Source organism: Puma concolor, chromosome B4 (assembly GCF_028749965.1).
Source record: "Puma concolor isolate L17-30 chromosome B4, mPumCon1.1.hap2, whole genome shotgun sequence".
NCBI classification, from domain to species: Eukaryota; Metazoa; Chordata; class Mammalia; order Carnivora; family Felidae; genus Puma; species Puma concolor.
The window spans coordinates 78,955,979-78,968,803 of record NC_141673.1 but is presented as its reverse complement, the minus strand read 5'-3'; the positions used below and the strand labels follow the sequence as shown (position 1 = coordinate 78,968,803).

Here is a 12,825-nt window from a genome sequence, read left to right as displayed (position 1 = left end):
CCTAGAAAATAAAACAAAACACTGTGGTCCTGGAAGTGAATCATCCATAAACTTTAAGCCTATAACTGGTCCTAAATTTCTGCTGCTCAAATTATTCCAACCCAAGTCCGTAGCTGATTCTCATCAAATTCCATTTGACACGCTAATGCCAAGTCTTGTGACAGGGAAGACTTCCATGTCAGGGAATCATACAGGAGTCCAAGATGCTCACTCCCCTTCAAAACAATTCCTGTCTTATCTGCCTAGGAGGTAATAATCCCTCCTTGCTATTTTAGTCCCAAACTACAGCAAAAAGAAAAAAAAAAAGAATGATATAAATTTAGCATACAGAAAGAATATTGTTTAGCAAATTGTCCCTGTTTCCTCAAAGAACGATGAGAAAAGACAAAGGAAAGAAACTAAAGGTATACTAGAAACAAAGTATTAAACCTGAAAAGCCAGGGGAAATCAGAAACTCTGCCCAGTTTCTGCTGGGATGAAGTAACTGGAAGATCTACTTAGACATTAACAACTCTTCACCAAGATGACACTGGAGATTTTGATCAAAAGAATATTTCTGGGGCGCCTGGGTGGCTCAGTCGGTTGAGCGTCCGACTTTGGCTCAGGTCATGATCTCACGGTCTGTGAGTTCGAGCCCCGTGTCAGGCTCTGTGCTGACAGCTCAGAGCCTGGAGCCTGCTTCGGATTCTGTGTCTCCCTCGCTCTCTGCCCCTCCCCTGCTCATGCTCTGTCTCTCTCTGTCTCAAAAATTAAAAAAAAAAAAAAAATTAAAAAAATTAAAAAAAATTAAAAAAAACATTAAAATTAAAAAAAAAAAAAGAATATTTCTTCTTCTTCATATAAAGAGACAACCAAAAAAGCAATAGGTAGTGGCTTCATAAGGACTAAGGTGAAAGGGCGATCTTTGTAGAAAGGATTGGGGGGGCGGGTGCGGGGAAGGTACAAAAAGCCTGGTCTGAGCAAATTTATGCCAAACTGTACAGAAGAATTAAGACTCTCAGAAACTTATGTATCACTTCTACCATGTTTCCTCAAACTATAGAAAAATTCCCTGTGTTAATAAATGACTATAAGAATGTACTGTACTCAGAAAAAAGGACGACAGGAAAGGGCAAGAAAACATGCTCTTCAAAGCAGAAACCCGATTCTCCAGGTTTGACCAGGAGAAAATTACGTAAAACAGATGGATTGACATCACAAGGCCTCTGAGATCTAGACAGACTACTGAAAAATATCTTTAAACTGGGTTTCACAGTTTAGAACCAATACCGAAGCATTAAGCATGCTGGTCCTCACAGCAGAGCTGAAATTACAAGTATCTAGTAGTCTAGATCAGCCTAAGTGTTGAAAAACGTACTCCCATGTGTGTCCTCAGATTATGAACAAAAAAAATTTTTTTTAATCTACAGGGAAGGGAAGCAAGTAAGAATACTTTTGTAGTGGTATTCCTAAGAGAGTACAAACATGTGAAAACTATTCACAGCTCATCAGTAACAGTAGCTTAGCAGCAGCATTAACTAGACATATTTCCCATTATGTGTTGGCTATACACAATGACTGTCGCGGTGCATAAAATGCCACCTCTTTCTCTTCCATCCAAAAAAGCACATAAGAATGGAACTGAGAGAGAATGGCATCATTAGAGGGAAGACCTTGAATCCATTCCACTTATTTGTTTTTTCATTCCACTTATTTTTAAACGTATCATTTACAGCCTCAGTATTTCAACTACTGTTAATAATTACTGTGACTCAGCTCAGAAAAGACAGGCCCACTAATATGCCACCACCTAGAAGTTGAGGATAGCTGGTCTAGAGGATTTGGAGAAGCAGCAAGGCACAGTGGAAGAGGTGTATGTTGGAGTCAGAGAGGCTGGGATACAATCCCAGTTTTTGGTCTCTGTGAGTTTGGGGAACACCTCACTGAACCTCAGCCTCCTCATCTATAAAATGAGGGAAAGGATACCTTCAGGTTATTACGAAGACTAAAAATAATGCTTATAAATCACCAACCACAATTCATGACTCCATAAATGTTAGCTATTTTCATAGCTTCATTGTATAAAGGTGACTTCCTAGAGCGCCTTCTGACTTAATAATGCTAACACATATCTTTGAAAGTCATTTAGAGAAAACATTATTTCAAAAATAGCTTTGTACCAGTGACATATAGAAGTTTATAAAAGAAAAATGTAAGGTATTAACTCAAAATGTTCATGTTAACTAGAACAGTTATAATATTTAATTTAGAATAAAGTTAGTCGAAGTCACGGATTCTTGGAAAAGGCTCAGGGATGTCTAAGAAAGCAACTGTTTCATGTTTTTATCCTCATGATGTGCTATTCCAGCAGCATATAAAATACTTCCACTTTTATTCCTAGAATTCTCACTTCTTAGCTCCTTACACTCATTTTGTTTGAAAAGTAAAGAGGAAAAGACAGTCTTACTGAAAGTTTTTGGTCATTACATGGTGCCATTTCAACAAGTCAAGTCTTAGATGGAACAGAACATTATGCAGGTTACAATAAAGACAAAAACTTTAGAGAAACAAAGAAACTGTCCTGGCTGACCATATCCAAAACTGATATGGGATGCTCATGAAGAAGGAAACTATGAATGCAATTTCCTAAGATATTCCTCTAAAATCACAATGGAAGCTACAACTGATCTTTAGTATAACCACTTTCTGAAATTTCATAAACACTAGCCACCATTTATGTGCTCATCACCTGGCATTAGTTTTTAAATAAATAAGACATGTTATATGCTTAAAAAACAAAAACGAGCAAAAAAACCTTGCTAAAACCTGCATACTTGTTTGTATAAAGCTGTTTTTTAAAAAAAGGTTATTCGTTTATTCATTACAGTTTATGTCAAGAGAGAAGTAATAGGCTAACAAATTCTAGGGGCGCCTGGGTAGCTCAGTCAGTTAAGCATCTGACTCTTGATTTCAGCTCAGGTCATGATCTCATGATTTGAGGAACTAAACCCCATACTGGACTCTGTGCTGACAGCTCAGAGCCTAGAGCCTGCTTGGGATTCTCTCTCCCCTCTCTCTCTGCCCCTCCCCCTGCTTGAGCTCCTTCTCTCTCAAAATAAATAAATACTTTAAAAAAAAATTTTTTTTAATGTTCATTCATTTTCTTGAAAGAGAGAGAGAGAGACAGAGTGTGAGTGGGGGAGGGACAGAAAGAGAGAGAGGGAGACACAGAATCTGAAGCAGGCTCCAGGCTCTGAGCTGTCAGCACAGAGCCCAATGTGGGGCTCGAACTCCCGAACCCCAAGATCATGACCTGAGCTGAAGTCAGATGTTTGACTGAGCCACCCAGGTACCCTAAATAAATATTGTTTAAAAAAGAAGAAACTTTAGTAGCTCACCCCAAAGCTGAAAAATACCTTTTTGAAAAATTAATCATGGGGCACCCGGGTGGCTGTCAGTTAAGCATCCAACTTTTCATTTCAGCTTAGGTCATGATCTCACAGTCCTTGACTTCGAGCCCCAGGTCAGCCTCTGCCCTGACAGCATGGAGCCTGCTTGGGATTCTGTGTCTCCCTCTCTCTCTGCCCCTCCCTGCTCACGCTCTGTCTCTCTTGCTCTCAAAAATAAAAATAAAAACATCAAAAGGAGAAAGAAGGTGAAGTAAATAAATGCATTTACAATATATTGCCAGGAACCATTAGTGCTATGAGGAAAATAAAGCAGGGTTACTGGCAAGAGTGGGGCAGGCAGGGGAAAGAAGGACACTATCTTGTACAGGATGGCCTGAGAAGGCAACTCTGAGGAGGTAATACTTGTGCAGAGACCTGAATGAGGAGAAGCAGCACATCTTGCAAAGATGTCGGGCTACAATGTCCAAGAGGGTAGCCAGCCACTAGTGGCTATTAAACACTTGAAACATGGCTAGTCCAAACTGAGATATGAGGTAAAATATACACTGGATTTTGAGATTTTTAAGATTTAGTAAGAAAAAAAAAGAATGTTAAATATCTCAATAATTTTCATGTTGATTATATGCTCAAATAATATCCTAGATACATAAATAAAATACACCATTAAAATTAATATCACCGGTTTCTTTTTACCTTTTTTTGAATGTGGCTATTAAAAATTTTGAACTACATATGTGTCTCATATTATATTTATAATGGACAATACTGGTCTAGGGGAAGAGGATTCCCGGGAGAGGAGAGAAGATGAACAGGCCATGAGACAAGAACAGCTCGCTGTTTTTAAGGACCTTCAAGAAAACCAACATAGCAGGAAGAATGATCCAGTCAGAAAAAGCTGGAAAGGTAGGTAAAGACCAGATCATGAAGAGCTTTGCAAACCAGGGTGCTATATATCTGTGTCTCTCCCAAAATTCGTGTGTTGAAATTTAGTACCAATGTGATGGTATCTGGAGATGGGGCCTGTGAGAAATGGTTAGGTCATGAGGGTGGAGCCCCCATGAATGGGACTCATGCCCTTATAAAAGAGATCCCAGAGAGCTCTCTCAGCCCTTCCACATAAGAGGGCCATCTATGAACCAGGAAGAGGGCCCTTCCCAGACACAGGATCTGTTAGCACCTTGAACTTGGACTCCCAGCCTCCAGAACTGTGAGATATAAATGTCTGTTATTTACAAGCCACCCAGTCTATAGTATTGTTATAGCAGCCTGAACAAACTGAGACACAGGGTAAAGAGTTTGAATCTTAATCCAAATACAAAGGAAGCTAATGAAGAATTTTAAGCCGAAAAAATTATTCTTAGATCCCACTGCCTATTTTGTGGATAACTGGCAGTGTCACCTATACTGCTAGTACAGAGAGATTATCTAATACGGTGATTTCAAACAGGGGTCCCTGGCTCCCTAAGAACCAATATAGATAGTAATTGAGAGTCTGTGAGCTGATATAATTATTTCAAAAAGCTTATTAAAAACTGCACCTTTCCGGGGCGCCTGGGTGGCTCAGTCGGTTAAGCGTCCGACTTCAGCTCAGGTCATGATCTCACGGTCCATGAGTTCGAGCCCCGCGTCGGGCTCTGTACTGATGGCTCAGAGCCTGGAGCCTGCTTCCGATTCTGTGTCTCCCTCTCTCTCTGCCCCTCCCCCGTTTATGCTCTGTCTCTCTCTGTCTCAAAAATAAATAAATGTTAAAAAAAAATTTTTTTTTAAAAACTGCACCTTTCCTATAAAGGGAACTGCATAGACCTTTTTTTTCCCTTTCCTTGTGGCTGAAATTTTTAAATTTTTTTTCTTTAATGTTTATTTTTGAGAGAGAGCACACACATGCACGTGCAAGTGGCAGAGGGACAGAGAGACAGGGAGACACATAATCTGAAGCAGGCTCCAGGCTCTGAGCTGTCAGCACAGAACCCCACGAGGGGATCAAACCCACAAACCGTGAGATCATGACCTGAGCTGAAGTCTGGTGCTTAACCGAATGAGCCACCCAGGCACCCCTGTGGCTGAAATTTTAATTTCTCAATCGGTCCTCATGTGGCATATGCGGTATATATCAGTTCTTGTACACTATGCCATTAAAAAAATTTTTTTGTAATGCTTATTTATTTTTGAGAGAGACAGAGTGGGAGCAGGGGAGGGGCAGAGAGAGAAGGAGACACAGAAAATCCGACGCAGCTCCAGGCTCTGAGCTGTCAGCACAGAGCCCAATGCTGGGCTCAAACTCATGGACCATGAGATCATGACCTGAGCTGAAGGCAGTTGCTTCACTGACTGTGTGAAGCCTACTCTATGTCATCTAGAATTAATTTTTTTAAAATAGATATATTTAGTTTTTTCACTCAAAAACAAGTTCAGGCTCATGAAAGAGAGGGGTGGTATGTTCAGAAATCAGTGACTTCATTTACCCATTCAAAACAGATGAAAACACTGAAGCCCACAGATGTCCTAAGTATCAGGCCAGGATTGGACTCTGGCTTCTGCCTGTGCATCCAGCTCTAATTATGGTTTCACAAACAATCATACCTTCCTTTGTCCACACTTTTTCGATTGCAGAACCAACAGAAAGAGATCTTGCAAGTCTAAAATACTGCCTCAGCAGAAGGTTTTGGAAAGGAGAAAAAAGGTTTTCTCCTCGCTTGGCAACAGCCCAGCCAATAAGAGACTGTTACAATTCAGTGACACTGCAAAGCCACCACATTTTGAATTCCCAGTTTACTCCAATGGACTTTGTATTTATAAGAGGCCCTCCCCGACTCCCCTCTTTGCTTTGTAAAAGAGGAATACTCTACTTTCTTCTCCAGACTTGCCTATGGTTTTGCTGTAGCTTACATGTCCTGAATTGCAATTCTCTGCTATTCCTGAATAAACCCATTTTTCCTGGTAAAATAACTTGGCGGCTTTATTTTTAAGATTAACAATGTCAACACAGGTAACAACCAAGATACCTCCAATGGTGGTCAGATCAGGGCAGCTCTAACCCACCCAAGTCTGTACATAAGGCCACTGCTTTTAAAGTCATACTTTAGCAGTCTTAACTATGACATGTAGTCTGGAATAAAGGCAAGCCTGAAATGCTTGCTAAACTCAAGTCAAGCTCATCTTTTTTCTGAGCTTAAATAAAATAACTATGGAGCCTAGTAGTGTACTACAAGAACCAGGCTCTAGTTGTCTGTCTGCTGCCAGTCAAATGTGTTCTTTGAGAGGGTCCTTAATCTCTTAGCCTTGGTTTCTTCCCTGATAAATGACGTCCGAGGTCCCTTCCAGGACTAGTATGGCATAATACTGTCAGTCTCAACTAAATTTTGTACAGTTGACCTTTGAACAACACATGTTTGAACTGTGAAGGTCCACTTACGTGCAGATTTTAAAAATTAAATACAGCATAGTACTGCAAATATATTTTCTCTTCCTTACAATAACATTTCTTAATAACATTTTCTCTTTCTTATTTTATTGTTAGAATACACTACATAATACATGTAATATACAAAATGTGTGTTGACTATGTTATCGGTAAGTTTTCTCGAGTTTTAGAGGAGCCAAAAGATAATATGTGGGTTTTCAACTGTGTAGGGGGGTTCAGCCCTCCTAACCAAGGGTTAACTGTATTTGAATTTAGACCATAGTCTTCACTGCCTCAAAGCTCTTCTGGAAACCACACCCAAGACAACCAAAGCTAAAAATAAATAGAGGCACCAAGGAAGATATCTAAACAAAGGCCTGTGACAGGAATTGCACCCGTCATACTTCAGTATCCCTCAGCAGAACTGAATCTATGCTACCATTGGAATGCTTTATTTTTTTTAACGTTTATTTATTTTTGAGAGAGAGAGAGAGCGAGCGAGACAGAGAGTGTGAGCAGGGAAGGCGCAGAGAGAGAGGGAGACAGAATCTGAAACAGGCTCCAGGCTCTGAGCTGTTAGCACAGAGCCCAACGCGGGACTCAAACTCACAGACTGTGAGCTCCTGACCTGAGCCAAAGTTGGACACTCAACCGACTGAGCCACCCAGGCGCCCCACCGCTGAAATGCTTTAAAATATTCTGGTCACCACACAATTTGTGGACTCATATGTAAACTTTATACTCATTCACTTATTAAACATTGTGTATACGGTTCTATGAAAGAGAGAGGGCAAAGACCGTAAGGCCCCTCCAGGGGCTTGCGTATTTATGTTACTCAAATAAAGGTCCTTCATTTTTCTATTGCCTAAACGATTTGTTGCTGTAAATCAAGCCATGTAAATTCCTACAGCTAGGTCTTAGAGGGAGTAAGAGACATAAAAGAAAATTTCAAAATGTCGTCTGCCTTCATGTCAACTAATTCTAACAACTTCTATTTACACCTCCTTTCGTCTTATGCAATAACCAATTTGAAATCCTTTTCATATATTTAATACTTAAATAAAATTTAAATATTCCTACTTTAATATCAAAAGGACTTTTTTGATTATGGATACAGTGCATTTTAAAAATATACAGTGAATAGGAAAAGCACAACAGCTACGATGAGCTAAAGAAAGGACAATAGGAAATACCAGTATATCTGTATGTGTATATATACGTATATATGAAATTTTATATATATATATATATATATATATATATATATATATATATGAGAAATCTTTCCCACTGTCGGTAAAGCTAACCTTTACTGGGAGGAGTGTCTAAAAATCTATCTAAAGCCCTGATAACTTTATCATAAGGTCTTAGTCTATCTATTACTTCATCATATGATTTGTGTTCTTAATTTTATTTCAATGCCCCACCACCTGCAAAGCATGAATCCTAGGGACATGTATATGTTAAGAAAAAAAATCTGTAAAGCAATGAGTAAAATTTATGTTTAATAGAAGTCAACTTAGACCTTCTACAGGCAGGGTGACAACTTGCTAAGAAACAGTGTGATAAAAATAGATCAGTTCCATAAAAGTAAAATAGAAACTTAACTATCTTTAACTTTGAAATTAATGCAGCAAAACAGAAAATAACCTCCTGACTAATTTGCCTAACTCACTGGCCTTGTTTCCTCATCCTCAAATGTAGCTCTGTGGAAACAGTCAAGAAGATTGTTAGTTGAGAACATGATACTACATTCTCTTGTTTACCTCTCATCTTACTGGCCGCACTTTTTGGTTGTTTCCTCTTCATCCTCCTCACCTCTGAATGTTGGAGTATCTCCAGGATTCAGTCCTTGAGCCTCTTCTCTTTTCTATCTATACTCACTCCTTGGGTCATCCAATTTCATGGCTTTCAGTTCATGTCTATATATAAATTTTGACTGCCGGAGAGATGCCTTGCCTACCTGACATCTCCATTTGAATGTCTAACGGGTACCTCAAACTTAACACGTCCAAAACTGAGCTAATCTCCAGCCTGCTTCTCCATCCATCTTTCTATTTCAGTAAATAGAGATGTTTAAAATTGTTTAGGCCAAAAATCTTAGAATCATCTTTGATCTCTTTCTTTGACTATGAATACCATATCCAATTCATCAGCAAGTCCTGCTGGCTCTACCTCCAAAATATATCCACTTTCTTACCACTTCACTGCTACTGCTTTGATCCAAGCCACCAACACCTCCCATCTCAAATAATGAAAAAGAGCCTCCTAACTGGTCTGCTTCTAACCTTGCCCTTGACATAGTCTAATCAACAAGAGAGCCATTGCAATCCTTTCAGAAGAGTGCATCAAATCTTTCCAATCTTATCTTTCCACTGCTCAAAACCTCCTGGTAGTTTTCCATCTCAGAGTAAAAGCTCAACAATTGTCTGTTAGACCCTACACAATCTCCCTACCCTTTCTCTATGATCATATCTACTACCTTCCTCCCCACTTAGCTCCAACCACCCTGGTGTCCCTACAGTTACCTGCACAAACTAGGCACTCTCCCACCTCATCTTTGCATGTACTGTCTGCAATGCTGTTCCCCAAGACAATCCTCATGGCTTGCTTCCTCATCTCCCTCATGGCTCTGTTCTAAGATCACCTTTTCTGAGGCCTTCCCTAACCATCTTATTTAAAGTCTGCAACCCCACCATCCCACCATTGTGCTGGCACTACCCTAGTCTCACTTCCCTGCTGTATTTTTCCTCATAGCACTCACTGACATCTGGCACTCTGTATTTTCATTCTTTGTTTACACTAGAATGTAAGCACTATGACGGCAGGGATTTTTGACTGCTTTGTTCATAGCTGTCCCCAGTGCCTATAACACAATCCACACCTTAAGGCTTTCAAAACTATTTGGTGAATGAATCATTGTACTGAAATATTATCAGGCAGAAGTGATTAGTACTTCAAAACACCAAATATTATGAGGAGCGAAATCTCAATCATCCACACTCATGAATAATACTGCAAAATGAGAAGCCAGTTGGTGTCTAAAAAATGAATTAAAAATTAATTTTTTACTACTTAATTTTATTAAAGCCATCTGCACTGTGCCTGAAGAGTCCCAGGCCCCATCTACAGGTGTTTTAGCTTTACTAGGCATATAGATTGGAAACAGATAAGGAAAAAATACAGGCTTTTTCCTTTCATCATCCCTACTGACAAAAGGCCTCCAAGTGATCCAGTACCACAAATGATTACGAAGTTTAGGGAAGAAAAGATTCTAGAAAAATAAAATAATCCCTTCAATCCCAAAAGAGGAATCTCTCCAAATCTCTCTGCAGGCATGTTTTCTAACTTCATTATCACTTAACAAAGCCGTTCTTAATATGTACATGAAATTTTAATTGAATAAACAACATGACTATATAATTACACATACAGAAAAACCTGGTACTCATCCCTCTTTTCCAAAAAATCTTTAACTAAAACTAGACAGAGTTTTTGTTGAAAATGTTTTGTTGTGAGCCTGGCTTTAAAAGATACTGTCTTAGCTAAGACACGAGTTGATCAGTAGTGGACCTTACAGCTGAACACTTTTGTCTAGTTTATTATTTAATACATTGTTCTGAATCCCCTCTCCTACTCCCAAAAAAGTAAAAGAGAAAACAAAAATACACATTAGTGCAATCAATAAGGCATGCTATGTCCAAAGCAAGCTGTTCTGAAAGGCTATGAGCTAAGTGTTTGACACTGACACAGATAAAGTTCAGGCGATAGATGTCACTTGTCTCACCCATTAGCAACAACAACAACAACAAAAAACCAAGATTTAGATCCCAAGAAGGCAAGCATAAAGGAGCGTGAAAAATGAAATCGGTCACTCCTCCACGGCCTCCTCTCAACACTGCGCACTCATCCCTCCCGCCCCCCCTCAACGCAGTCATCCTTTAACGGCCCCTTTCCCAGCATCGGTTCCCAGCTCAGCCCTGCACTGCGCCATCAAATGAGTAAAAAGAAGGAAACGGTGCTCCTCCAAGAAAAGCCAGGCAGTAACACACGGTGCACCCAACTGAGGGGAGAATGTCCAACTACTAAACTCAGAAACAGCGTAGGCAGTGTCAACAAAGCGTCGTGCCGAGTCCCGAGCGTCCAAAGGTCCTCGCCAGCTCCCGTGACACTGCCAAATAGACAGGATTCCAAAAGGTGAGTCGACCGTCATCGCAGAATGCGAGGCGGGAAGCGGCGCAGACCCGGCACAGTCAAAGATGTTAAGTCCAACCAGCCTCCTGCCTGCACTCGCCCAGCGGGCCATCACCGCCTCAGTGGACGCGACGCCCGCCGCCCAGCGGTCTCTGTCGCCGCCTCCCCCGAAGGGGTCTGAGCGCCGCGTCACGTGCCAGGGCTGAAACTTCGCAGCCAGGCGGAGGGAGGTAGGATGCACGGGATCGCAGCAAGGCCGGGGAGTTAGTGCGCCCGGTGACTCACCCGCCGCCTCCGCGAGCAGCTGCGGGCGAGGGGGCCTGAGTGCGGGGTGGGGGCAGTGCCCTAGGGGCCGCCCCCGCCCCCGTTATTAATAACCCCGTGCCTGGGAGGCGAAAGCCCTAGGCGAGCGCCCTCAGCAGCAGGACGCCCGCGGGCTCAGCAGCGCACCCTGCACGCGGAATAAATAACAATGTCATTAAATCGCCGCCCGAGCGCCAGTCCGGATGGAGAGCGGGCGCCGCCGGGAGCCGACTTTGTCTAGAACCCGCCTCCCGCGCGTCCCCGCAGCGTCCCTCGCGTCCCTGAGGGGACCCCCGCGCCGCCGCAGCCCGGCCTTACCCGCCAGCTCGTCGGGCTCCAGCCCACTGTCTGCGTCGATCCCGCAGAGCACGAAGTAGTGCGCGAAGCGGCAGGCGGCCGGGGAGGAGCCCGAGCCGGGGCCGGGCGCCGCGCCGCTCATCCCGGCCGAGCTGCTCCTGCCGCTACCGCTGCTGCCGCCGCCGCCGCCGCCGCCGCTCGGGAAGGCTCGCTGCCTAGGCTGCGGTCTCCGCGCGCCTGTCCTAGGGCGACACCGGCGCGCCCATGGCCGCGCAGCCGCCGCTAGTCACCGCAGCCTAGCTCCACGCTCGGCGCCCGAGAAGCGGCCGCGAGCTCGCGCTCAGTCGGTCCCGAAGCCGGTCCAGGGTGGGGGAGGGGCGCGCAGGGGGAGTGTCGGCGTGAGAGGCTCGCGCCGCCGTAGCTGCGCTTGCGAACTGGAAGCCGAGGCGTCTGGCGCCCGCCGGTCAGCTGAGCGGCGCTCTGGCTGTGGGAGCGCGGGGAGGGCGGGGGCGCCGAAGACCTGCGCGTGGGGCGGGAAGGGAAGGAGGGGGGAGCGCGCTCGCGAGGTGCAGGAGCGCGCGCTTCGGCCGTGCGCGCGCGCGCGCCCCGTGGACTCCGAGGGAGCGCTTGGCGCGCGCAGGATTCAGGCCCGCCAGCCGGGGCCGCGGCGCTGGGGGCGGCCGCACACACGCCTGCTGGCCTCCGCCCGCCAACTGGAAGGGTTAGCCGCAGAGCAGGATTCTGTCTTCTAAAGGAGATGCTACCTATCCTAATTAAAAAGAAAAAAACAGTGCGGCTTTGGGGAAGGTTACAGCTGGTCTGAGATCATTTCCCACAACGGCCTGGACCATTAACATCTTTTAAACTGCGGCGTGTGCAGATGCCTGTCTCGTTTTAAGACCTTAATCCTTGAATCTTTCCCTCAGCCCTCACCCCATCCACAAGCCATCCTTAGTGAATTGGTGACAACTTAATATCCACAAAGCGTTGAGACTCCTAAAAGGACGATTACCTACTCTCCGCTCCCCTTCTGTAATTTACCCTGACATTTTCCAGGTCAATGTAAAGTAGCCAAGGCACTCCAGTTCCCCAGCGCTGTACTCAGTTGATATAATCAGCTCTCCCTGCAGGTATAATCAGCGACTGATAAGGCAACAAGAATTAGACCCTGAACTCTGCTCCTCACAAGGCCATGGCTTTCTTACCCTGCTATTCCCTCTGATTTTCCACTCAGGAGTTCAC

At 43.6% G+C, this 12,825-nt stretch overlaps 1 protein-coding gene across 6 annotated transcripts in view; it reads right to left on the bottom strand.

The window, feature by feature from the left end:
* The window catches only part of DENND5B (DENN domain containing 5B), a 190,940-nt gene extending 178,918 nt beyond the window's left edge, over window positions 1-12,022 (bottom strand). For all 6 annotated transcript variants that reach the window (XM_086713700.1, XM_086713704.1, XM_086713703.1 and 3 more), the window contains exon 1: window positions 11,605-12,022. In XM_086713700.1, the coding sequence (XP_086569826.1) occupies window positions 11,605-11,725 (121 nt within the window). In that variant the 5' untranslated portion in view covers window positions 11,726-12,022. The remainder of the gene's footprint in view (window positions 1-11,604) is intronic.
* Between the last annotated feature and the right edge of the window lie 803 nt (window positions 12,023-12,825).